This window comes from Python bivittatus, unplaced genomic scaffold (assembly GCF_059951505.1).
Source record: "Python bivittatus isolate LINGU-HERP-01145 unplaced genomic scaffold, Pbiv_v1 ctg000270_np1212, whole genome shotgun sequence".
NCBI classification, from domain to species: Eukaryota; Metazoa; Chordata; class Lepidosauria; order Squamata; family Pythonidae; genus Python; species Python bivittatus.
The window spans coordinates 1,917,246-1,945,063 of record NW_028277050.1 but is presented as its reverse complement, the minus strand read 5'-3'; the positions used below and the strand labels follow the sequence as shown (position 1 = coordinate 1,945,063).

Sequence of the window (27,818 nt, the reverse complement as noted above, 5' to 3'; positions counted from 1 at the left end):
TTGCAGTTTATAGCAAATATTTATCAGACTAGCTGGGAGAACATAGAACATCTAAATCATCCTGATAAACAATTTATACTGTCTTGAGAAGCAAAGGCAGTAAAGGCTGCCTCTGAATAGGTTTTCTTCCCATGGTATTCAGAACCAACTTCAGGATCCTCCAGTTGTGCCACTATCTCCCTTACAGTGACATCTGAATGAGCAAGCTCTTTTTTATAAAACAGTTTTGCTGATCAGAAGTGTGGTGTCCTTCCAAGTATCATTGTTCAGTGTTTCCACTCCATGGCGGTTGACAACCCTAATGAATTTGCCTTTTTCTTCTCTTCTCCCCCTCTCTTGTTCCCATGGATCTTTTAAAACTTAGTAAAAACAGCTGTTCAGAAGCAAACCTGGATCTGGGAACTGGTTCACCAATTGCCTGAAATGAGGGGTAGGGAGTGATTTGTAATAGAAAAATGGCAGGGTGGTGTGAGGTTCTTCTCTCTTCTTCCTATCATCCCTCCACCCCCTATCTGCACACCTGCTCACCCTCTGCTGTGATGCCAGCCATGTGTCATCATCACAGAGGTAAATTAGTTTCAAAGGAAAGTGCGGAAGAAAAATAGCTGGAAAAGATAATGTATCATCTCCAACCTGTTGTACCTCTGATCCAAACCACTGCCTTCCCCAGAGTTACACTGCTGCTTTTTCCCAAATATTTACTTTGACTTCAATTTCACTTGCATTCTACTTACTTTTTGGGTGTTTTTTTTTTAAACGTTCTTTGAAAAAAAATCTACTTCCAAAACCAAAATTGAACAGTGCAAATACATGCAAATTTCTGGAGTCTGTGTTTCTGATAGTAATTTATATTTTCTATGAACCCAGGCAATTGCAGAAAAAATGGTAAGAATATAGTATTGGACGCTGAATGCTACCTCCTAAGAAAAAAGATTTTAAAAGGCATGTTATTAGACCACCTAGAAGTTGATCATCAATCTATTTTGGAATGCAACCTAAGACATTGCTTGAACAAAGAATCCTTAATATTTCTGCTTCTCATCCTTTCACCTGCTTTGCTGTGCTTTTTTGGATAAGAACTCTGATCACCCTGGGTTCTTTAACTGCACATTTTCCTTTTTTTTATTCCAGATGTTTGCTCTGGCCTGTCTGCCTCCATACATCCTATCAAAAAGCTCATACAAATGAGTATTATTCTTTTCTGACTTTTGATTCCTTCAAACGATAATGTGGAGGTGGGGGAAAGCTGGGAGGAAGGTATTTAAGATTAATATAGCACTTTTAAAAGTGTTCCAAGTACATTTCATATTATCCAAGTTCTCCTCAGAAGTGTCCTGTAAAGTAGGTAGATCTGTATTAATTATATCTATATTGTAGATGAAGGCCTATGAGTGAGAGAGAGTAATGGCCTCTGAGAACATGGCTGATTTGAACAAAAGACTCATGTCTCAACCTGTTTTAGCCATAATGCTATATTAGTTTACAAGCTTGGCATCCTTACTGGGACAACATGATACTCAGGTTTAAGTGGTAGGTGAAGTCCAAGAGTATCGCTCTCTGATCCATACTTTGTGATGTCATAAAGAAGTAAAGTAGACTTCTTTAATTCATAAGTTGCAAATGTTCTCAGGCTGCCCACTTGTACAAGTCAATTATAACAGTTGCAAAAGACCAGGATGCACTGAATGTGATCAGAATTCATCTCTGACTCTCAGCCTCCTGGACTGCACCCCAGACTCAGAGTCCAATTTAATCTTTCGGCTTGTGGATCTAGCTCTTCCCTTTGGAGCAGGAGGCTCTGGTGAATCTCCAGTGTTATGTGCAGAATTGGTATTCTCTGGGTCTTCTTTATGTGACTCTTCCTGTTCTGCCTCTTTCTGTCTCATCAGCTTTTCTGCGTGGGCCCGTTCCTACAACCAGAAAGTACATAGGAAATGGAAAAAGAAAGAAGGAGCCTATTAGAAAAGCAATTTACCATTTGATGGTGACCTTCTTACCATAATCTATCTCAATATTTGGATAGGAAACAATGTAATTTCAAATCAAGACACTTGGAAATCTATTCAGTGTTTCTGTCCTTAATTCTTCCCATTATTGTCTTGATGCCCTACAAAGGCAGCCCTTACTTTTTATTTTCCCTTTGGACATGGTTGGCAAGTTCCCTTTCCATCCCTTCTCCCTCTTCCACCACTTTCCTTGCTTTGTTACCTGCTCTGCATGCTCTGGAGAAAGGGTATACCAGAGGGCAATAGCACAGCGTCTCCCACGGGTCACTGCCCACACGCCATGAGGATTCTCTTCACCAGAGCTGAAGGCCACCAGCCTCCCACATTTAGGGCGCACTTGAGCCTGCCAAAGAGAGAGGGGGGAATGATAAATCAAAAGCTCTCCCCTTCCTTGCCATAGAATTCTCTTCTTCCAAGGTCATAAGATGAATGTCAATTATAGATGGAAAAAAAATTTCTTGTTTTAGAGATAAGAAGATAACTGATCAAGCCCAGTAGAGGAGAAGTTAATATCTCTTCCAACATGAAATTTGGCTGAGTTTGTCTGATTGCTTAGTTTGCTGGGAACAAATACTGTGAATTCAGTCCCAGCTGTCCTTCCTTCTCTCCTAATCCCATATTCAAGGCTTGAGACAGACTCACTGTAAGGGTCACAGCATCCATCTCAGTGAAGAAGAGATTTCCCCCTTGGAAGTCTTCATTCAGGTAAAGGATTGCACTGTAGAGAAATGAGAGAATAGAAAAATCTAAGGGAACCTGAGAATTCTTCCATGAGCCTTCATTCACCTTAAACAGTCAGGCTTCATATTTAAGTTGCCAGAGATTGTCATTCTTTTAAGAGAGAGTTTCCACAATAGATGCTGCTAAGCCAGATTCAAAGGTCCACCTGGGAAAACATTATGTTTCTAATAAGGGTCAAGGAAATTATTCAGGGAAATGTAGATGATATCTAAAGCAGCTTTCTTTAAACTGTTTCCCTGCAAATGGGTTGGACTACAGCTCCCAGCAATGCTGTCTGGATGGCAACACATTAGTGAAGGCTAATCTGTAACTATAGCCAGTGGTAGCTGTCAAATCCACTTTCTGTTTCTGTTCTGTGTGTGCTCATCCTTTATTGCCATTAGTTAGTGAAAGCAAAGCTGGTCTAGTTGTGAGCTGTCTTTGACAGCCCATGTTTACTATTCTGCTTGTTTGTCATTTGCAGAGCTGCAGCATGAATATTTTCTATACCACCCATTCCTATTACATGTTTTATTGCAAAGATATCCATTATAACTTATCTGAACCAGCGGGCATTAATATGAGGGAACTAATTTAAATCTGGAAGCCTAAGGAGAAAGCACACTCAATGAAATACCTTGCCTTGGAAGAAAAAACATACGCTGCTCTCCCCACCTTCCTACGATATCACATTTCTCCAGTGATCTTCCTTTGACTCTTCTAAGCTTTCACCTGCAGCTACCCAGTCTCTCCCTTCTTCATTCTTTCCACCAAAACACTGTGAGCAAGTGCACACAGGTGCATTTTGAACATGTCTGAAGTTATTCTTACACTTGCAGAAACAGCTTTAAAAAAAAAACCAATTAAAACCAGAATTCCAACATTCAAAATACTCCAAGCATATCAGCTTCTGGAAGAGAGCCAACAGTAATGTGGAACTGATCCACTCTCAGTCAATGATTGCAGGAATCATCTTACTGGCATGTCTTAGATTGTTCTTCTCTTCAGCAGCAACATACATTCATTCATTAAAGCGTGGATCAACTTGACATGAAAATCAGGAAACTTCTCATTTTCACTCCCAGACTCCCTCCACACAGCCAATGGCTTCACTCCCCTCATTTTTATGCTGCTGTGTGGCACCTGGCAATGATTCCCAACTTCTCCTATTACCTAGTCCAGTGTTTCTCAACCTTGGCAACTTTAAGACCTGTGGACTTCAACTCCCAGAATTCCCCAGCCAGCAAGGGGAATTCTGGGAGTTTCTCTTCTATTGAGAAACACTGAGTTAGCCAATAGGAGGGCACCAGAAACAAGAGAAGTCCCAGCCTTGCTCTTCACTTTGCTATATTAGCTTCTTATGTTGAGAGAAGGAGGGGGGAAAAGAAACCAGCCATCACTGTGGGAGAAGCAAAACTACTTTTGATGAGGAAGAGGAGGAAGAATGAACCACAAAGGCAATAGGAATCCCACAGCAGGGCCAGATAGAAGTTACTACCAACAGGGTGCATCTCCTGTCCAGCAGCTCTAGAGGAAGGGCTGTAAAACAATAATCACAGCCATTCCCTCTCAACCAGAAGCCAAATTAATTAACTTGCAGAGTTAATCGGCTCAGTTTTCCAACGAGCAGACGGTTTGATTAGGAACACACAAGGGTGACACCAATCTTAAACTGGTTGCTCTCTTGAGCATGGAAAGAAAGCATTACTGTACACTTCTTACTCTAATCATGAAGCTAAGAATGGCAAGCAAGAACTCTCTTTGTAGTTTCAGAATAAGAAGCAAAATACATGGAGCCATCCAGTTCTTCTCTTTTGCTAGTTTAATGAATTCCATGATAAAATAATGGTTTGCAGGTAGATTGTCCGCTGATACATGTGCAAAACAGTGTTTCTTTTAGTCTCGATGAATAAGATAAAAACAAATGTCAAAAAGACAAGCTAGGAATATTTTGAAATTCTAGAATTCTGTTTTGAACAATGATAAAAGGTTTGTGTGGAAGAGAACAATGCCACTACATGCCTCAGAATAAGCAGAGATAGGTTGGAGGAAGGATGATGAATGTCACTTCAGTCCCATGTGACTAAAACTTATAAGAGCAAAGCAATAGGAAACACCCACACATTTACTAATTAGAGTCATTCTGACTAACTGAATTATTCCTACTAAGGGGAATACAATTTGGGGTCATTACAAAAGAATAACATATCTGGATGGTTCCTGAAATTACAGCAAACTTTAAAAGGGCCACCTGGAAGCCATGTACATCTCTCCAGAACTCCACTGCCAGTTCACTTACTGAAAATATTTCTACTGTACTGAACTATAAGAAAATTAAGTAGCTAACTTTTAAGGTCAGTTGAAACAATGCATAACAGCAGCAAAACAATATGCACAGCTAGTGATCGGCTCAACATTTAATTTAAAAATACTGAAATAGCTGGATGTTATTAGATGGTGAAGCAGACACCTTTCCATGCTTGGCTCCAAATTAAGGAATGGTCAATGAACCTCAGTGAATTTATGGCATCTGCCTCCCCTTCTATTCTGTTAGAGCAGTGTTTCTCAACCCTGGCAACTTCAAGATGTGTGGACTTCAATTCCCAGAATTCCCCAGCCAGAGCTGGCCAGGGAATTCTGGGGAAGTCCACACACCTTAAAGTTGCCAAGGTTGAGAAACACTGTGCTAGAGAGAGAGAGAGAAGGTGAGAGAAGGTATTGGTTCTTCCTATTAACAGCCAGAAATGATATGGAACAGAGAATCTCTCTTCTTGGATGAATCATAGTATTAGATATTTTTTCACTATTGGATTACAACATACAGTTAACATACACAGGTTTTTGTGGCACCAAGTTATTATAATATAGGTTTATGCAACAATAAATTTGTTAAGGCTTTTAAGGATCCACAACATTCTTTTTGTTAAAACATGTATTTTCCTTTTAGTAAAAAAAAAATGGTTATCATTTTTTAAAAAGTCAAACAGGTATTTTAAATAAGCCAGAAAAAGAATGCTTCAAAGATGTTGCTCATGTATTATACTACTGCTTGACAAAATTGCACACAATCTATTTGTGAAATTGTGTACCTTTTGAAGGAAGAAATGTTTTTTGGCTTTCAATAGTTTTATTTTGGTTCAAGTGTTAAAGTATAGTCCACAAAATTGTGTAATTTTGGTAAAGATTTGTTCTGAATTCTCAGTTTTACAAGATTTTGCCTTGTTCAATCCAATTCCTTTAATTGATTTGAAACTGCAAGTCCCAGTATGTGCCACAGTTCCTACAGGTGTAGAGGACGGCAGTTTACACAAGGCTGGTGTAGACCTTTGCAGAAACACCTACACGGTGGTACCTCTGAGTTCTGTATAAAAAGGATAATTTAATTTTGGGGTAAGTCCTGATTCAGGGGCTCTTCTTTCTGCAAAATGCTTCATATGGAAAAATCTTTACGTAACAGTTTCTATGTAAAAGAGTAAAATCTTTTTTTTTTTTTACTGGATTTGCAGTAAATTGATTTGTACTAATTAATTATTTTAATTAATTGATAAGAACAGGAGCTATGTAAACAATCTATGTATTAGCTTTGTGTATAAAATAAACAGTAAGTTGAGAATAATGTCAAAAGACTGTTCTTCTTTTCAAAGCTGTGTGGGAATGGTCAAATGAAGAATTCTGGAAATTATCCTCCTCTATGAGAAGATGGCAAAGGAAGATGACAAAGGTGCTCCTTCTTGTAATCTTCTGCTGGTCCTTTGGACAGTAGATGGCAGCATGAAGAAAAGGCAGTAGCTGTTGGAACCAAAGGCCCTAGCACTGCGCAGCACGAAGCATTTTGAAATGTTTCCATCTTTCCTTCTTTAACAGTTTTATCATGGCAAAGAATAAGACAAAAGAAGCAGTGGAAAACATGGGTTACAAATGGAAAGGAATGACAATGGAATCCTTTGTACATTTAATCCTGTGAATGAGGCAGGGCACAACAAAAGCCTGGTTTCAAACCCTGTTGTGTCTCCTGCCTTGTTCTTCTAGATGGTAACAAGGAAAAGGAGAATCCTCCTGCGATGGAAGAAAGTTTGTGCATTCTACAAGCAGATTCTTGACTATAATGACAAGCGACATCATACCAATGTGTGCAATTGTATGGCAATGAGAGGGGCAGTCTCATTACCTTGCAGGCACACTTACAGTATTTCCATTCCAAGACAAGCTGTTTTTAAAAACAATAGTGTGGAAAATTGAACAATATTTCTTACGTATTAGCATCAACAACCCCTACTGATTACAACATTATTATAAGCTGCTGGAAGCCTGAACAGCTTCAGTGGTATATTGGTCACATCAACCAACCAGCCAACATGAACTCCCTTCCTTCCAAATTGCTGAATGTGGGTTTGCAAGTCTGTTTAGAATTTACCACCTTTAATTAAAAATAAATAAATAAGTGAAACACCTTTAAAATATTAAAATAAATGATTTCAGTATGGCTTGCTCAGCATGAGATAGATAGATAGATAGATAGATAGATAGATAGATAGATAGATAGATAGATAGATCTCAGTTTTCACTCTTAGACTCTTACCTATAGTCTCTATATATGTAGGCAGGGGGTTCTTTCCAACAAGTGTTTCCTTCTGGATCCAAGAGGCAATTGTCAGCATGGACTGGATGGCTGAGATCCATGCGACCTTCCTGTTCTCCTAAGGAAGAACAACAAAAGTTGTAACTGTTTTGTTCCTTTGACCAGCCTTTTATTGCTCAATAGCCAGAAGAAACCCAAATGCTGATTCTTCATTTTCTTCTGCAACTATGGAATTTACAGTACACAATAAAGCTTTATTTCCTGAAGAAACACTTCTGGGCAAGCATGGTATAATTCTAGAAGGACAGAATTGGCCTGAGGTTAAAAAAATCCAAGTTGCTACCCATTTCTCCTCCAACAAAATTCTGTTATATGTATCAGCAGGGATGATATCGAAGAGATATCATACCCCAGGATCAAGCAGAGACCAGCTTATCACAGTACTGCTTCATCCAGCTTACATGTATAGCACAGTATATGTTCCCCAACTTGTTTTCCTGAAGCTATTTCTCTCTTGCTATTCCATCTCCCTCCCTGGTAGTCATGCTTTATTGAGTAGTTCAGTGTGGTGGATTTAGTGCTTTCAAGCTGGAGGACTAGTTTAGCAATCCTTTTTCCTACGCTTTCCTTTGATCTCAGGATTTGATGGCAGAAAATCCATGATTTTGTTATCCTTGTGTCAATGGAGACTATTGTTCACTGTGTGTCTTCTGGGCAGCATCATTCTCATTAACCACACTATCTTTATTTTAAACCTGCCTCCCTACACTGCTACGCATGGGCATGTATAATTACCCGACTTTAAACTTTTAAAAATGAAAATCTGAAATAGCAGCATAACTTTTCACTTCCCCTGCAATTGCAAAACTAAACTATAACCTTTAGCAAGTACTCATCCTATAAATGCGAAGGATAACACATATATGACCATATACTCTTCACCAATTTCTCCTACAATTACAACATTATACATAGCTATATGTAGCACATTTTCATCAACACAGCCTGTACTGCACTGAATTCATGAATATGCCTACCAGGAATAACTCCATTTGTAAAATATGCAGACATTGTGGTGCCAAATGAATAAATGGGATCCAACCTAGAACACATCCCACACTGACAGTGCAAGACTAGTTTATATATATGATTTTCTCTTGCTGGTTTGGAAGAGGTATACTTGATGGATGTCAGTTTATGAGACTTCGCATTTGACATGTGCTCTAAAATCAGATCAAAATCTTAACATCCTAAAACTCTGGATTTTTAATGTTCAGCTCAAAATCAGACTGCATATTTGAAATTTTGCTCACAAACTAAAGCATGAGAAAGTGGGGTATTTTAAATATGCCTAGATTTTTTTTTTTTTTTGGTTCAGATATTCACTGCTTATTAACAAATGTCAGGTGCATTTGCCAATGTTATATAACCTATGTTTGTTATTCACTCCACTGAATTATTTTACTTCAATTAACTGATAATTTTAGCAATAAATTTACCAGCAATATCATACCTCAGATTAGAATGAGATGCACTGGAAATGGTAATTAACAACATGAAACTCTTACGTTGCAGATTTCAAGAGAGCACTTAGGAGTTCCTTACCCTCTGTAGCTGTGCGACACACAAGATGTGTGAAAGAAAAATAGAGATTTTTCCCAGGGGTAAAATAGGATTCCACAATTTTCCGGGATTTCTCACTGGCTTGCAGGAGAAGTTTAACATCTTTCCAGTTCATAGTACTTTCCTCAGCCAGCTATAAGACAAGAACAGATTAGTGCATACTTAATTTCTATTAACATTCAGGAAGATCCAGGAATATGTATGAAAAAGAAAACTGACAAAGACTCATCACAAATATTCTTAACAAAATAGGATGGAAGAGATGGCTTTTATTACATCAAATCAGAGAGGCAATTCAGATGGTGACATTTTTCTTATGGCCCTAGACTGTCAGATAAAAGTGTATTTATTTTACAAGTCATCAATAAAGTAAGATATAAAAGAGCTGTAGCTCCTTTCCTGCCTCGACTTTCCCAGTTCTTTGTTTACCGTGAGAAGTGGTATTTAAATACAAATGTAACAATGTCTTTTTCCAACAAATGAGAATCGTGTAAAGATTCCACTGGTCACAAAATGCTCTTAAATTATTTTCTCTCTCCACTCGTTAAATAATGGCTATCTGAACTGGTGCAGACTGACATAAAACAAAAGTATTCAGACTTGGAGATATATAATAAGTCACTCATGAGAGCAAAGCTAATTATTGTTCTTCAAGTCTCCCTGGTAGGCAAACCAGGACTGAAAAATAGGTACAAAGCCCCGAGACCTGACAGAAGGGGGTGGGTTCACAGCAGACCTGATAGACCAATTAGGGCTGAACAGATCATCACCCCAACCAGGTCACTTCAAGCCTCCTCCTCCTCCTCCCTGCACGATGGATTGTCCAGATGGAAGATCTTGAGCTGGGATAAGAGGGAAAACACATCTTCTGGAGGGGAGCACCAGAAAGGCTCTTCAGGCTGCTCCAACTGCAGGCTGATCTTGAGATATAGGTAAAGGGAGAAGGATATGGACTCTGGAAACAGGTGGTAAGGTGTGCTTGCTGTGTGGATATGGCCACACACATAGCAGAAACACGTTCCCAAGGTTTGTTTAATTCAATTTTTAATATACTTGCTTTTGTTTTATTACTTCCTTATTTCCCTTTTTAATTTTGTATTTTTTAGTTTTTTATCTTGATATTTGGTTTGCTCAATAAAAGAAATTAAAAATAGAAAATGAAACAAGTTTTGTATTGTTTTACGTACTGTATGCTTGTTCCTTCCTTGTCTCTTTTTGACCTGATTCTAATCTTATCTCCCAATCTGCTTTCTCTATGAGGCGCTCCAAATGAATTTTTACCCTTATATGTGTATATTTGGAATCTTGTATAAAAATATTTTCACAGAGTCAGTTTGGTTTGTTACAGAAAAAAGAAAAATTAAGCATTTGTTTACCACTTCTCAGTTGAGACTTGCATTATCCTTTTCCCTAAAAATATCAACTGGATTTTTACATTTATTTGCATAATACATATAGTTTAAATCATAGGAAAAGGAAGAGGAAGGTGTGCATGGGTCCTACCTGTCTCTAATATAACTCTAACTTCGCAATGTATGGTTTGGAATTATGTCTAGAGTCTGTGAAACTGGAGTGAAAAAAGGAGCAGTTCTGCAGAGCCAAGAACTTAACTCATTCTAAAATCACCAAGGCTTTTACCTGCAAAGCTTTTGTCACTGTTAAGCCTTCAAATTGCTCATGTGGGGTATGAGGGGAACGTCTGCCACGATAGCCACCTCCTGTTCCTCCAGCTATCTGAAACATGCATGAACTTATGAGAGATCTGGTATCGCACTTCACCAGAACAAAGCTCCTCTTTCTGTTAGAGGGAATCGCGCAAAGCATTTGCTGACACCTCTCCTCACCTTAGACAGACGAAGGATGTCTTTGCATTCTGATTCAGTCAAGACTCTGTCAAAGACAATCCTCTGGGAACCATTGAGTTGGTGAGAATCCATGGTGATGCTGATGTCCGCAAAAGGTAGTGGTTCTGGAAAAATGAGACACACCAAACAGTGCAGAAGTGTATGTAGAGATGCCATCAAACATTGCTATGTACACCACTTTGAGATGTACAAAATAAAGGTGGGATATAAATCAGATACATAAATAAATACATTTTTTAATTTATTTATACATTCAATTTTATTCTCCCCCCACCTCCCCCCAATGGAGAACTCTGGGCAGCTCACAAAGTACATATATAATCCTAACAGTGAGAAACAGTGAGAAATCTTACAATTAGTGCTATTATGCTATGTGACCAGCAGGGGCCGCTAGGGGGTCATCCGGACTTTTTTCCTCCTCCGTAGATCTTTTTCGCCGCTCGCATCGATCGTCACTCGTGCCGGCTGCATTTGGAGTTTGGCTGCATTTGGAGTTCGGCCAGCACCGGTATTTTGCTCCCCCGCACAGCCCCAACGGTTCCTCCCATCTAAACGGGAGTCCCCATTTATCTACTCGCAGATGGAATAGCTTTCGAACTGCTGGGTGGGCAGGAGCTAGGACAAGGGACAGGAGCTCACCCTGTCCCGCGGAGCCGGGCTCGAACCGCTGGAGTGCCGACCATTTCTGACCGGCAAACTCCAGCGTCATTAAGTTGTTATGTGATACTCAAGAGCTAGGTTTACCAGCACTACTGCTTCAGTACAGCAGGCAGGGTAATCCCTAGTGCCCTCACTTCCACTTCTGCCTACAGTACAGAAGGGCAAAAGACTGGCTATTAATATGAAGGTCTTGTGCAGCTGTGTATGTGCTTACAGGTAAGTGGCTATTAGGTGTCAAGTGCATTAAGAAAAATCTGAATGCATCCTTAATCATTTAAATAAAGATGATTCTTTGAAAGTCTACAGTTCTTTCCCACAGGGGAGTTATTTTCAGAAGATCATAATACTATACTTGGAATTAGAGAAAATGTTTTAAAAACTTAAGCGGGAATTAACAAAGACTCCTCTCCAAAGAACATGCTCTTGTCCCAACTTTAGGTTTGAAATGCAACACAACTTTAGGAGAAAAGTTCCTACTCCAAGCTTGGAGGTGGAGCACTGGGGGAGAAAATCATACCTTGCCCTATAACAATTGAGACTTTCCTGCCTCTATATATTTGCCTCTTCTTCCAGCTCAGTAGGGTGACCATTTATGAATAACTGAATAGAAAATGCATCTCTGTCTATCTGTTTCTCTCTCTCTCTCTCCCTTTCTCTCTCTCACACACACACCCAACACATACAGAGTAGACAAATGAGTCTTTTGGATAGATGCAAATTTAGAAATCACTATACTAATTTAAACAGAAATACAACACATCTCATCATAGTGGGGTAGACTGTAACCAAGTGATGTCAGGCTGTTGTCCAGCTTCAAAGTGCTTTTCTCTTTTCTGCCTATCCAAGCCAATACTTCCAAATATGGTATATTACAGCACCCACCATCCTTGACTAGCATGATGGAAGTCGTAGATCAACACATCTGAAGGGTAACAAGTTGGGAAAGATTACATTTTATTTGAACTAGGTTTGACTGGCTAACATCCAAACTGAGGACAGTCCTCTGTGGAGGAGAAGCTATGGCCATCCTATGGGTTGATCTGAACTGCCTCTATGTCAAATGGGTACTCTGAATACATCTCTGGTGCTGAGATAAGTTACATACCTTTGCTACCCCTTCAGGTCCCTGTTGTTTAGCAAAATGGAACCCCAAAAAATCACAGGCTTCAGCAGCTGAACTTGAGTACTGGGAAAGAGACTAACCTTCTCATCTTTAGGGGAAACTGTGGAATCATCATGCCAGAGTCTCCCTCTTCTCTCATTATGGTAAGAGGAATAAACATGATGATCTTTCTTCCCATTTATCAATTCTTTTTCTGCTACTCACCATTTTGATCCTGTTGTTGCCTATGTGAGGCCTTCAGGCTTCGTTTCTCCTGATCTTCTCTTGGGATTAATAAACAAATATAGAAAAGGCCATAAATAAGAAAAATATAGAGCATGAGATTTTCTCCACAATTAAGTAACTCAGCAATAAATTATATAATTTATTATCAGTTATAATTTATGTTCTATTACATTTAAGGTCTTTTTTAAAGATCTTTCCTCATAGATCTGAATCACTGCCCTTCATTAAAGTATCCTAGAATTGCATCCATATCTTAAGTTTTTGCTTTGAACCTTACTTGTGTTTTTCCTTCATGCTTTCAGGGATCAGTTCCTCAGGAGTCCATAAATCCTAAAGAAACAAACCCAGGACTTAGTACTATAAAATTTAGTTTATTGTCTCACCTTCTTTTTCATAGGACCGCATCACAGCAGACACTTCCTCACCACAGTAAGCACATTTGCCCTACTTTCTGGTTATTCCACACAGCAGAGATATTTGTGGAACTTCAGCAGGCTGAAACAATTAATCTGGCTGGTTTCCTCTAGTTATACAAGCAGTGTGTTCCTTCCCACACTGTAACAGCTGTTTAGAAACACATCCATCTATAATTAGCACCTTTGCTGTGGTAGCACACCATCCTTGAAATACTTTTTCCATAGATACTTGACTGGCACTGAAATTGCTATCATTTTAAACACCTCTATTTGGTTATATATTTTTAAATGATATGCTGCTTTATGCTTACTTTGATGTATGGTTATCATTCTGATTTATTATAATTTGGTATTGTTTTAGGATTTTGTTGTAGAGGTAGTTCCTGGGTTCAGAACACCCGGGTTACAGACAACCCATAGTTAAGAGCGGAGCCTACTGTAGCAAAATTTGAGTTAAATACACAGTGATTTGAGTTAAACATACAACAATTTGAGTTCATTACACAATACTACTTATACAGTATTATACAATAATACTGTTCTGGCTTACATACAAATTCAACTTAAGGACAGACCTTGGGAGTGGAACTCATTCTTAAACTAGGGACTACCTGTATTGTAACATGGCATATTTGGGGTTTTATGCCTCTTGCATATTGCCTTGATAGTCTTTCTTGGATGACGCTGGCTTAAAAAGGCTTGTAATAAATGTCACATGTCCTTAAAGCATAACTTCTTCCTGTTCATTTCAGACATCAGAACAGAGGACAGAAAGAGGTCCCTATCTACTAGTTCATCAAGCAGTGTTTGATGACATCAACAAATAGCTTTGGCACAAGGAGGCCATGAAGAATCTACCTCCAAAGAAGAACAACAACTACTTACTGGGTCCTTAAAAGTTTCCTCAAGGTGCTGTACTGCATAATAGATCAGTTTCTTTTCCATAAGGGATCTTTGCACATAATGCCGGATATTCTGTGGATTGAAAGCATGTGTTAAAATAATATACAAAAAACATGAATGGTTTGAGTGTTTCTTGCTCAGGAAAACAAGACACAAAATACACACAACCATTTCTACTGCAGGCAATCAATCCTGCCTTCAGATCAAACTAGATTTATATTCAACGTGGGTGCTTCTGTCTTGTGGTCCCAATATGGCAGAAGCAGAGAAGGAGATTAATGCCACCCCCATGCTACAGTCCTAACAATAGCCATCCCTGAAGCTGTTATTTGCCCTGGAGGGAAGCTGCTAGTCAACAACAACTTGGGGCAAACAGCAGTGATGAACTTCTGGAGGATTTTCATTAGAACTGGAGGGCAGGGGAGAAAAATTACCCATCTTTCATCTTTCACCCATTACCCAGCTTTCATCTTAGACTTCTGAAAATGCAATGCCCCAATGCTGACACCGTGTGTTGCACTACAGGGAATCTAAGAGGTGGGCTGGTGTAGACTGAAACAAATCAGAGCTCGTTTTCTTCCCAAGCAAAAGCAGCTGCTTGCCAGCTAAATGAATCTGAGCTGATTCATTGCTACTAAACTGTATGAGCGTCAGGAGGAAGAAGAAAGAGGCAGTAATGGCCCACAGGTTCCTTGCCAGAGGGATTCTGGGTGATGGAAAGGATGAACTGGAAACACTTTAATTTGTGTGCCTATCCTTCTCTTTGCTTTATTGGGAACTATCTTCATTTCTTGCCATTCACTCTTTGGAACCTATTTATTTATTTACAGCCCCAGACCATTTTTTAAAAAGAAGACAATATTACAACACATCCAATATAAATCAACAATACAAAATAAAAAAATATATAATTGAACTTATACAGAAATTAATAGGGTAAAGGAGGCACCAGATGATTTCTGCAAGCCATGGCTATTGTTAAAAATTTAGCAACCTTATTGGAAATTGCTGAAGTTTGATCCCCCTAGGAACAGAATGATAACCTCCTGCTCAGAGGAGCAATTAAGATTTCTAACAATTGGTGTTATGAGTTCTGTCCTCCATTTATTTTAAGGAGGGAACTCTAGCAGTGCATGTGAAACAGATTCAATTTCTACATCAAAACATATACCGGTGCGATTTTCATAGGGGGTACTAACATATCTACCACTTGTTGCCCTTATAGGCAATTTGACAATTTGTACCAAGGTGAAGAGTCTCCTATGTGAAATATGTGAAATAAAAGTATCTAGGAATGGAACGGGGGGGGGGGATGATTATTGAGTTGTAATGGAGATGGGAAACCCAGGTTCTATCAGTTTGGAGATCTGAGTTCCAGATACTCCAATGAAGGGCAACAATGGCTTCATCAAGGATGAGACCAGCTAATGCTGGAAAAGAAAACCCGCAAGAAAGCAGAATGAGATTAATTTATCTCCTTAGGGAAGTTTCAAACCTTTCTATAAGGTGAGGTGGACCAAAGATGTTCCCCAAAGAATTTGCTTCAACCAGTATCTGAGACAACAGCGCCTCCTCCAGGTCCCTAAGGAGATGCAGCCTAATTTCAGCTGGATAAGGGAGTTAAGGGTAGAATAAGGATCCTGGGTTATAGCCTTAAAAAAATTGGATAGGATAGCTTCTAACTTAGAAGCATTCTTATAAATACATAACTGAGTGCCATATAGCACTGAGCCCAGTACTTTAGCCTTGAATATAGTTATTACCATGTTGACATGCATATTTAATAATTGCAAAGGATGCTTTTGGGGCTCATATAAAAAAGTCCTTTGCTTGATTGATCCAGTAAGTAGATGACTGAAAGTGGATGCCTAGGTATTTAAAAGTCGTGACTTGTTCAATACTGTAGGTCTATCATTAATCTTCCAGCTACTTGGGGACTTGAAACACTGGAGAATATTAAAACTTTGCTTTAGAGTAATTGAGCTCAAGGTATTCCCTATGGCAATAGGAAGATAATGCTTTAAGGCATCTACACAGGCCCACTTGGATTATGGAAACAGCCCTATTATCGGCATAGAGAAGAATGGCTACAGGGCAATAAGCAAGAGTTGGAGGATGAAATTCTAGCCCCATTATTGTTCAATTTATATATTAATGATATGGTTGAAGCAAAGACTACTTCTACTACTATTAGAGAGATTCACAGCTGAATGACTGCATCTAGTGAGTACTCGTTAATGGCTTGCTTCAGTTTAAAAGGAAATATGGAGTGGAGTGCCACAGAGCCCAGTCCTCTAATGTTCAACACTTTCATCAGTGACTTGGATGAGGTGATTGAGGAGACACTTACAAAGTGAGCAGCTGGGAGGGGTGACTAATATTTTAGATGAAAGAGATAAGATTTGGACAGATGTAGACAGGCTTAAGCAGTGGGCTGAAATGAATAGGATTGAATTTAGTAGGGAGAAATATCAAGTTCTGTATTTGGGTAAGAAAAATGTAAGGCACTATAGAGTGGAAGAAAACTGGATTGGCAGTAGTACATGTGGAAGGGATCTGGGTGTCCCTGTCGAACACATATTAAACATGAGCCAGTAGCATGATACACCTGCTATAAAGGCAAGTGCTACCTTGGGGTGCATTAACAGTTAGCACAGAGTCCAGATCATGAGAAATAATTGTTCCACTCTATGCTGCCTTGGTCAGGACCCATTTGGAAAGCTCTGTCCAGTTCTGGGTCCCACAGTTCAAAAAGGACAGTGACAAATTGGAGAAAGTTCAGAGTACTGTATGGCTATCAAGATGGTGAAGTGTCTGGAAACCAAACCCTATGAGGAACAGTTAAAGGACTGGAGTACATTTAGCCTATAGAAAAATGACTAAGGGGAGTTATGATAACAGTCTTCAAAAATTTGAAGGGTTATCACACAGATGAAAGAATAGACTTATTCTCTATTGCCCTAGAGGGCAGGACCAGAACCAGTGAATGGAAATTATAAGGTTCAAGCTAGACATCAGGAGGAACCTTCTGAATGTATGAGCTGTCAGCAGTGTAACAGGCTACCACATGAAGTTGTGAATTCCTTTGCTAGAAATCTTCAAACAAAGGCTAGATAGTCATCTGTCAGAGATGCTCAGTGGCCCCTCTAAGGCCCCTTCTAACTCCATGATTCTATGACTGAAATTACATTAATTATTCAAAAGAGAACTGAGAAAGACTTGAGATGGGAGAAATCCTGCTGGCTACCTCTCTGGCTGGAATAGATATTTCTTCTCCCAGATCTGCTTGGTACTGTTTCAACTTCTCCAGCATCTTTTCATCTGATGGATAGAATAGCAGGAAGGTAGCTGCACATTCAGCAGCAACAGTCCGATTTCCAACTAAAATAAAGAAAGTGGACTTGGTCATAGCGTTCCTTTGTCTGCCATTCTGGCAAAGCTTCACCCCATAGTTTTACATGAAATTCTCAGCTGTTGATTTCCTGCTTACCTCTGTCATAGGCAAATTGCAATAAATCCAAATGAGATGGGATGAAATCTTCTGTGGAAGACACTCTGCCTGGCTTGGTGGCAATATCAAGGACACACTGTTGCCTGCATTTCAAGACCTGGACATAATGAGCTGGAAGGGAGAGAGAGAACACATGGGCCTCTGGCTTCATAACTGCAGAAAAAGCTGGAACAATATTGCTAAGATTCCTACATCGTCTGTGTTTCTCATTTCACCATCCAAGTAATGCATGTAAAAATTAAAATGCATAGTTTAAATGTACATTTACTTCAAAATCTGAGTAACTGCCTTGTTGGCATCTCTAGATTGTTTTGGCTTTGGCCAGTATGACAACTTGTACAGTGCTGATTGCCATTCAAACTAAGTGCAGAATACTATGTTGTTGTTGTTTTTTAAAAAAAGACTTAGGAGAGCAAAGACTAGAAAAAATAGGTCTCAATTTTAGTGGGCCAAATCTTCCATTTCATGCACAAAGAGAAGAAGATAGAGAAGGTGGATCAGAGACTGGAGACCGAAAAAGATCCGCAAAGAAACATGTGGGGTGTTTGAATTAGGTAGCAGTTAGTTGGATATCAGTTTTCAGTGATAGCATTTACGATAATGATTTCCATCTTTAGTCAGACCAGGATTTTTGTATGAAAGAATTTTGTGTTTGGTTCTGATATTGACTGGTAATCCTCCCCTAGTTTTCCCTGCGGGAGGGAAAACTCCCTCTTTTATTACTGTTATTGATACAAATTAGAAAACCTTATGAATTGACTGCATGTTATCCTGAGGCCAGTTAGCACTCTTGATGTCCTCATCTCAAAATGCCTTTTAAGGTCCTGAGAGCCTGGGGCCATACGTTCATTTGAGATGGCTCCCTTCTTACTCTTTTAAAACTGAGGGGCTTTCCAATTTGTAATATTGTTCAGGGCTGTAACATTTGGAGGCTGTAGGAGACAAGAAATGAGGTGCTTTGCAATTAGGCAGCCTTACAATCCAATCAGTCAATTAAGCAATCAATCCCTCTTGACAGCCCTGGCCTCTTGTGTGAACTTCCTTTGGATTCCTATTTTTAACTTTTTTTTTTTTTTTTGCAAAAGTAAATAAACATCTCCCCCCACCAACATTGAGTACGTAATAAACCAGGAATATCATAAGAATATGCACCCAGTAGGAAAATTTGTAAACATTTCCTAAATTTGTGGGGGAAGGAGGCTGTTTGGCACACTGAATGTTGAGGACATGTCACAGACATCCCCACAAAATGGATGCCATGATGGTTCTGAAGACTCACCAGAAAGTAACCAGGTAATGATGTTCTCTATAAGTACATCTAGCTCCATGAACATTTTCTGACTTCCCCAGCTTACTTTTTTTTTTCTGGGCAAAGAGGAACGTTTATAAACAAAGAACTGGGTTTAGCCACCTTCCATTCTTACATCTCACCTGGCTTCTGAAGCCAGAGTCATGGGGGTCAGGCTGGGGAATAATGCTGGAGGATGCAGTTTTATTTTATTTTACATTAGCTTCCAATATAAGTTTCAAAAATTGAAATCATCTATTTCTTGAAGTCCAGTGAACACTAACGGAAGTAATTACAGACATGTTAATGTTCATGAGCACAATGTGATTCCTTGTTTTAAGCCAAATGCTGGGCTGTGTAGGAGAGGAATTTTCACAGTGCACAAAGAAAGGATAAATGTTTGCTCTCTAAATACAATCTACACAAAGACCCTCACCCCACCCCTATACAGGTATTCCTCATTTAATGACTGCCCTGTTTAGTGACCATTCAAAGTTATGACAGTGCTGAAAAAGTAACTTTATGACTGGTCTTCACACTTATAACTGTGCAGCATCCCCACAGTCACAGGATCGCCATTTGCGTGCTTCACAGCCCTCTTTTGACAAGCAGAGTCAATGAAGAAGCTGGCAGTAAAATTGCAAGTCACAGTCATGTGATTTCTAACTTAATAACCGTGGGTGATTAACTGAACGACTGCTGCAGGTCATAAACCTGTCACGGTCATGCAATGTCTCACTTAATGACCGCATTGCTTAGTGACAGAGTTGCCAGTCCCAATTGTGGTTATTAAGTGAGGACTACCTGTACTAGAATACTGTAGTTATTTATAGAAGAACTGAATGTAAAAATTATAGGGAAAACATTTTTATCAAGAAGAATGCATGCAGGTTAGAAAAAAATGGGTGAGATGCCATGAGCAACATTTGCAAATTTAGAGAAAGATGTGAAAGGTTTGTATGACAGAAGACAGAAATAAAACTGAGGATGTTCACTCAGTACACATAGTAGCTACAGAATGTCATTTTAAGCTGCATACTGTCAGAGACTTAAAAAGCAAGCAGAACCAAATGGGACTATAATGAACGTATTATCTTCAGAAAAAAGAACTACATTTGAATTAGTGTTTTGTGAATTAATGTTTTATTTTTAATGTGAAGTTTAAGATAATTTAAATCATTTTGAAAAGGCTTTCTTAAAATGCAGAAAATCAAAAAACCCACAATAATATATCATCCTTTAAAGTTCACCTTTAATCTGATAAATTTCAACGTAGATTGCCAACTTTTCAATGACTTTCTTTATAAAGTAGCCAATATCTTAATTTTTATTCCATATCGGTTTGATTCCAAATTTTAGGACCTTCTTTTCCACATTTTTGCAAAAGCTTTTCTAGTTATTGTGAGAACATGCAAAAATGGCAGTTGTTTCTCTCTACAGGGACATCCTATTTAAAAAAACAAAACAAAACTTTTCCATGGATCTCCCATGTCATGCTCAAGTAAACCAACAAGCTACTTTTGGGGAGTAATATATAGTGAATATCCAAGAACATTCAACATTAAGATAAGCAAAACTGTATTCTGTTTTTTAGGCCTCTGTAAAGCCCCTGTGCTGTGCAGTAGCATCATTTTCCTCACTGAGATAAACAGGCTACAGGACTTCCTCAGTGACATGTTTTGCATCACCCAGAAGCTTCAATCAGTAGTTCCAATAATCCGATCTCTTTGGGTATTGCTGGAGGAAGCCTCAGAAGCAAGAGATGAAGCAAAGCAACTCTGAGAAGTGAGGAGGCCACGCTGCTTTGCAAAACAGCTTCAAAAGGATAGTTTGCTCAGTCTTTAGTCAAAGTGACATGCTCCTTTGAAGATCTGCACATCTCTTAAAAAAATGTTTCTTTAAGACATTGCCTTATGGTTTTTCATGTACCTGTCAGTTTCACATAATTCATCGTACTTTATTAAACCTTTGATGCTACCTGCAATGCTTTCATAGAGGCCTAGTTGCACCTCTTCCTCTTTCTCCTCTTCCTCTCGGGGCCCTTCACAAAGGGCTCGGCAATCCTCCAACGCCAGCAGCCCCTCTCTGAGCGATTCCTCCAGTTTTGCTGCTGCCTGCTGGTAGTCATCCTTACCATAGTGGTGCATCCCAGCTTCGTAGGCCACCTGCAGAGCCAGAAAACCAAGCCGCTTTATTACAGCCTAAGGATTGTCCAGGTGATGACTGTCCCAAGGGGCACCACAACTATGGCTCAACTTGCAGTCAAACAACAATGCGACTGAATGAGTGGGGGGAAAGGTAAAATATATACCTGCATTGCGTGTGCAAACCTTCTTTCTCTAGCGAGACTATTAGCAATGGGAAGAGGAGGGAAGGGTTCAAAGGCATTATTGTGGCAAAATATTAAATACCTCCCAATCATCTGAGTCAATTTGCATCCTCTCAGAAAGATAAAAATGTTTATTACTCTTCTCTGATCTATGTATATGCTCCATCCAGCATAAGTGTTGAACAAATGGCCCAAACAGAAATTTTACCAGACAGATAGTGCCTAGATCTATCCATTGATGTTCCTCTGAAAGGTACGAGGGAAATTGAAAATAACTTTCCCTTCCTTGCTGGGCACAGCACTTTTTTTAAGTGAGCATGCTGCTATGTTTTGTCTGTGGCTGTTTTGTCAGCAGAGGATATCATTTCCCAAAATTATCAGGTAGTTAAAAAAAATATTTTTGGATTTGCTCTATAGCATTTGTATAATTTAAGTCCTGTTACATGATTACATCAATAATTTTAACAACACATTTTAAAAGTTTTTTTTAAAAGAAAAATTGGAAACAAACAAAAATATCACCTCTAGAGATCATTAACAAGAAAAACCAAAAAAGCAGTTCGTTTTTTTAAAGCAATTGTTAGATTTCTGCTAAATATTTGTTTTACTTGCGTGCTATTGCAGAAATATATTAATAATATTTTAAAGAAGGTTAAGCCAAATTTAAAATTTAAAAAGAGGAGACCACAATGAACCCAACTGGAAAGAAACAGGCAGTAATAAACAGGTGCTAAACTTAGGGATATGTGGCTCATTTTACTAATTTCAATAGTAAGGGGTTTTTCTCAGCCTTTGGTTTATTTTGTGTTTGTATATGTATATATGTGTATGTATGTATATTTTATATATATATGTAATCCAGCACGTTTAAACCTTGCTTTCCTAATTTATGCAGGTTTGGTTCTATTGTTTGATTCTTTTCTTTTTTTTTAAGTTTACAGATGACGTTTCACACTGCAATTGTATTCTGAGAAAATACAGAAGAAATATGAGGAAAACACAGGAGGACAATGTTTTTACAATGTTTTATAACCCCTTAAAAAGCAAGGAGTAATAACATAATTATCCACCAGTTTGGAAGCACTCTTAGGCCCTTATCATCATGGGTCCCAGTCTCTACACAGCAACCCTTCTGATCTGTTCTGTAACATCCAGTTTTCCAAAAATATCTCACCCAATGTGGTTGAGCCTCCAGGTCCTGAAAGCTTTCAGATTTCACCCCCGCCATGCGCTGGTATTTCTCCATATCCTCACGCATTTGTAGGTGCTGCGGATTGGCTACGAAGAACGTGTGAGCAGAAGAGACAGCTTCATGCAGTTTTTTTAGCTGTTGAAATAGAAAAAAATCATTTTTGACTGAATATAGAATACAAGGGAACCATCTCAGTTTGGGAGCAGGGAGATAAAAATGAATTCACCAATCCCTCTCAGATCCAGTTGCCCCCAGATAATACTGTTTATTAAGAATATTTGGGAAACAATGCTTATCTATCATAAATCAGGTTGTAATCAGCATACAGTACATATAACAGATAACTTTCATAAGCAAGGTTTGGTGTGCATTTATAATACACAGATTCATTTGATTTTTAAAATCCTTACTCTGTGTAGTCAATGTGCAGGAAACCCGCACCCCACGTTCACTGACAGCTAGCTGGCATCTGGGTTTGAATTCACATCATTAACACTGACAGGCACTTTTCTGACATGAATAGCAGGCAGTTTTATTTATTTTATTAGATTTGTAAAGTTGCCTAATCTTCCTAGCCTCTCCCCACTCAGTGTGGAAAAAGTTTGCTCTTTTAAAAACTAGAGGAAGAACTAGGGAAACAGAGGAACAAGCAGTCATCCCAAACAGTCTCCTCAGCCACTGATAAAAAAAATAAACCAGCTACAACAACGACAACAAAAATCAAAGAAACCAAGTTAAGGACTGTTATTCTGGAAATCTGGTTATTTCAGTAGAAGCAGGTGAAATCTAGACAGGAACATGTTAAAATCTTATTTTTTCTGTTGTGTGTGTTTAAGTCTAATATTTTTCTCTGATATTTATTTTTCTGTACAAGATCAGTAACTGCATGTTTTATGCAACGTTGAACCTCTTTATAGCAATACTGCCTCTAAATTAGGAGAAGACCATAGTTTGGCACAGCCTGTTATTTTTCTTCATAATTTTCAACGGGAAATCCTTTTAAGTTGCAATCTCTGATTTGAACAGCTAAACAGTTTTATTTGCTCTGCTACTGAATTTTTGGATAGGATTACTAAAAGCTAAAAAGGGATTTTTACATTCTCTCTTTTCCTTTTTTTAAAAGCAAAGTTTGTTTTTATGTATCTCTTGTGAAATTGTTCTATCTCACAAAAAGGAGCAAGGTAAACTGATTTCCTAGCTTCAATACTACGTGGCCAGAAGAGGGCTCTATGTAATTTATTTATTTTTTTCTTATTTATTTCCCTTTTTTCTCCTTTTCATTTGCCGGGAAAGCAACACAGACTGTGGAAGCCTCTCTGTCTCAGACAGCGAAGGATGCCAGGTGACCCTCCCTCCCACAACCCCCAGAAGAAAGATAGTGGCAGCAATGACTAGCAAGCTTCTAGGGCAGTGTTTCTTAACCTTAGCAACTTTAAGAGATGTGGACTTCAACTCCCAGAATTCCCTAGTCAGCATACTGGCAGGGGAATTCTGGGAGTTGAAGTCCACACGTCTTAAATTTGTTGAGGTTGAGAAACACTGTTCTCGGGCAAGGCAGAAAATGGAGTTAGAATGTATAACCCCAAAGTGAAAGGAAGCTGAAGACCTCCAACCTTTCACCTTGTAGGCTCAGCTTTGCTAACATGCTCCCCAAGTAGAATGCAAACAGCAGGCCAGTCCAAGACATTTTGCTGATTGAGGAATAGTATTTTCCCACAAATGAAGATCATTACACCACAGTTCACTCAACTTTTTTTCACAAACAAACAAATGAGCAGTATAAATGTAACAAAAACCATAGCAACAACAGTGTTAAACTAACAGCTCATGCATCGGCTATCAAATTATTATTCATTTTATATTGTGTATCTCACAAACTCCCTATGTGTGATTAGTCCTTTCCTTTTGAAATGGCACCCAACCCCGGCTTTTTTAAAGGGGGTCCACTGGGGGCAACTGCTCCAAGCCCCACACATGGAAGGATCAATCCAACATCTGAAATCATCAGATGGACCAATGTTTCATGCAAGACAGCAGTACAAAATAATTAACATCTGATGCCAGGAGTTTGTTCAAGTTTTCTCACAGGAGCTCGATGATTGGACTACTGGTTTCAATGGGAAGAAATGAAAAAAAAAAAAATTACAGATGCAGTGAAAATAAAGTGGGGTGGGAGGGTCCAAATGAATGTCCTGCCCCTGCCTCTCAAGAGTCTTCAGCAGAACCTGTGCCCCACAGATACCTTCAGGACTTAAAACCTCTCCCCCTCAACCCCTCTCTAGGAACGTATCAAAGAACAGCAATTTAAAAACTGGATGGATAAGGGAGGAGTTCAAATTCAAAACCAGGCCCGTCTCTGCGGGAAGATTTAAGAGCTCCTGGAGTTTAGAGCTGGCGGGGCGGGGGGAGGTATGTGATGCGCGCCAAGAGTGCGGGCTGGGCGGTCTGGGGGCGGCTGTCACGCCGCTCTTCGTCGAGGGCGGGAGAGGGTGGACCAGGACGGGCAGCCACATCAGCAGCGGCAGCACAGAGAGGGTCCCGCCCCCCTCCGCCGCTCACCTTGAAGAAGGCGATCTGCAGATAATTGTAGGGCTCCCTCTCTTCAAAGTCCTGCTGGATCTCGCGGCTGGCTCGGTAGCGGGACGGCTGCCCGCCCAGCCTCCGCCCCAGGCATTCCTCCAGGCATTCTGCTCGCTGCAGCACCCGGTCGAAGAAGCTGGTCTCCCACGGCTGGAGAGGCGGCGGGCTCCGGAAACAGGCTTCCCTCCGGCATCTGCCTCGGCACTCTCGGCGCGCCTCCTGCAGCTGCGAATAGCTGTGGAGAGAGCGCTGGAGCAGCTCGGAGGCCCGGGGCCAGTCCTGGGCGAAGTACGCCCGCACCCCGTCGGCGTAGAGCAAGTCGAAGGGGGCTGCCCGGCTCGACCCTGAAGCGAACGAGCCGCCGCTTCCAGCGACGAGGAGGAGGAGGAGGAGGAGAGAGGAGGCGAGCATGGCCGAGGCGGAGAGAGGACGCCGCGAAGCGGATTCGAGGCAACGAAAGCCAGGGGGAAGCAAGGAAAGGCTGCCAACGTCGCTGGAAGGAAGGGGGTGGGGGGAGAGAGATGCCTCCGCTGCTTTCCGCTCTTCTGTTTGGCTGGGGTGGAAAAGGGGCCTGCTGCGCCGCCACGGCCGCTGGAAGGAGAGAAGGAGGCGGAGACCCAAGGAGAAGAAAAGCGAGGTACAGTCCTCCAGCCGGACATTCCTCCCGAAGCGGAAGGGCCAGCGAAGGCGGGAGAGCCCCGGCAGCCTGGTCCGGAGTCTCTGGGCGAGCGGGGAAAATCTCTCCGGGCGGAGGTACGAACGGATGGACGCTCAGCCAGCCGTCGCGCAGCGCAGCGCAGCGCAGCGCACAGCAGCGCAGCGCAACAAACGCTTCCCGGCCTCGGCGTTTTAGGGACTGTATAGCCACAAACGCCCTGCCTGAACGGAAGCTAGCCTTCGTTTGCAGATAAAACGAAGGTACGGTTTATTACTGGTATTTAGCAGCAGACGCCTCGGCCGCTGCCTGTGTGGCGTGAAGGGGCCTTTAATGAGCAGCTGTGGAGATGAGAAAGGAGGGCAAAAAGCAAGGGGTTTGAGCCTTGATCCCCCCCCCCCCCCCCGCTAACTGCATCTCTGCGCATCGGTGGTAATTACAGCTGGGACTGCAGGGGAAGTCAAGTGGAAGGTCCCCATCACTAATTCAGAGACAGGGTGAATGCAGGACTTCTTGGCCTCCTGTATCACGGCAGGTGGCAGCACCTGGTTGACCCTGGCTGGAAGCTGAACAGGGATGCATCGAAGAGGAGAGAGCCTGCAGGAAGTCCCACTACTGTGTATCTGACCTTCTCTCTCCTCTTTTGTTTTACCACACGCACACTTCTTAAAAACTCAGTTCCTGCTGCACTCAACTTATTTTTATGTTTCTCCTAACCCGCTCAGCTGTCACTTCCATATAACAAAGTAGACCTAGGTACATTCATACACAGCTCACTCCCTGCCTAGCCTAACATCTCAAAATGTCATAAAAAAGCTCACTGATGCTTCTTGTACTCGTTCAGTCAGAAGCCTGCCAAACACCATTCCAGGAACAATTAACAAATAAATTCACCTGTAGTTTTTGCACATCTTCTTTGTATAGGGGAACAACGCTGGTCTTCTTTCTGATGTCATGCCACAAGTTCAATCAAAGCCCAGGCATGTTCATGCTATTCAATGCAAGCTAGGATTTCTAATATAGAGACTATCTTACAAGCCAACATACTGTTGCCCTCATCTTGCCACCTGGCATGTACACACAGCTGGTGGAATGAAGAGCTGGCAAGTAGACTGGCTCTTTGATAATTCCTCTCCTGACAAGGAGAGGACTTGAGATCACCCAGAAGTGCTCCAGACAGCTGCTCCTCGTGAGAAGACTGCAAGACAGTGATCTCCAGTGGGTTTAGAGCTCTAAGAGATGAGGGAATAGCCATCTTGCTCAAACCGCGGTTAGCGCCTTTGAAAGGACACTAAGTTCACATACTTCCTTTCTAATCACTTTTGGAAATTGCTTGTTAACTGTTTTTCAGCTATTAGGAACCTTTGGGTCAACAGGTTTTACAGCATCAGGTGAGTTTCCTTCAATCCTTAGCGAAACTAGTTTTAACTACAAGCTTAAGAAATTTTAAAAATGGGGGTGGGGAAAATAAACAGCAAAAGTGTGATTAAAACTTTGATTTTAGAAAGTTACAAACGAAGGGTCCAGATAAATTTGAAATAAGATTTTGGAATGAATTATAAACAATCCTTCCTGTGGGAAAATGCTTTTGTTTTGAATTTTTTCAAAATTGAATTTTCAAGATAAGACTTTAAAAATTGGACACTAGAGGGAACTAGAGAGAACTAAAGATTAAAATTAAAGGAGAAGAACTCTCAAACTCAACTTACAATTACAGAATGAAGCAAAATATTTTAACATTGGACATATTGAGGGATATTTTTGAACAATGGACCCAGAAGTTAATTGTAATAGTGTCTGCCTCTATAGACAGACTGGGTTTAAAATATGCTATGAAAGAGTTCCAAACTTGTTCCAAGTTCTATCTGACAAGATCGAGACTAATTTGAAAGTGGATTTAAAAATGACAGACTGCAAGAATGATATGGAAAAAGATGTTACACTGGACATACAAAAGAAACCAACTGATGTCTTAATAATTAAAAGGGGTACACAAATAACAAACCAAGAGAGTGATCTGGATAATTTTCCTATACTGGATTTACAAAAGAGGCTTGTTAAAGTTTCAAAGAACTTTGTGAGAAGGGACAAAGAAAAAATGAAAAGAAATCAAGTTCTACAACATTATTCAGAGGGATCAAGA

The 27,818-nt window shown here is 40.2% G+C and overlaps 1 protein-coding gene across 1 annotated transcript; it reads right to left on the bottom strand.

Annotated features, from left to right (window-relative positions):
- P3H3 (prolyl 3-hydroxylase 3) lies at positions 1-26,088 on the bottom strand. Its single transcript, XM_007420430.4, has 15 exons — positions 25,000-26,088; positions 22,423-22,575; positions 20,898-21,084; positions 17,611-17,742; positions 17,368-17,501; positions 14,103-14,192; positions 13,079-13,131; positions 12,781-12,839; positions 10,773-10,897; positions 10,567-10,662; positions 8,911-9,061; positions 7,306-7,423; positions 2,649-2,724; positions 2,209-2,349; positions 1-1,910 (listed from the first exon to the last, which is right to left on the bottom strand). Exons 1-15 carry the CDS (start codon positions 25,429-25,431, stop codon positions 1,692-1,694), a joined length of 2,166 nt encoding a protein of 721 aa, XP_007420492.1. The 5' UTR covers positions 25,432-26,088; the 3' UTR covers positions 1-1,691.
- Positions 26,089-27,818: the final 1,730 nt, after the last annotated feature.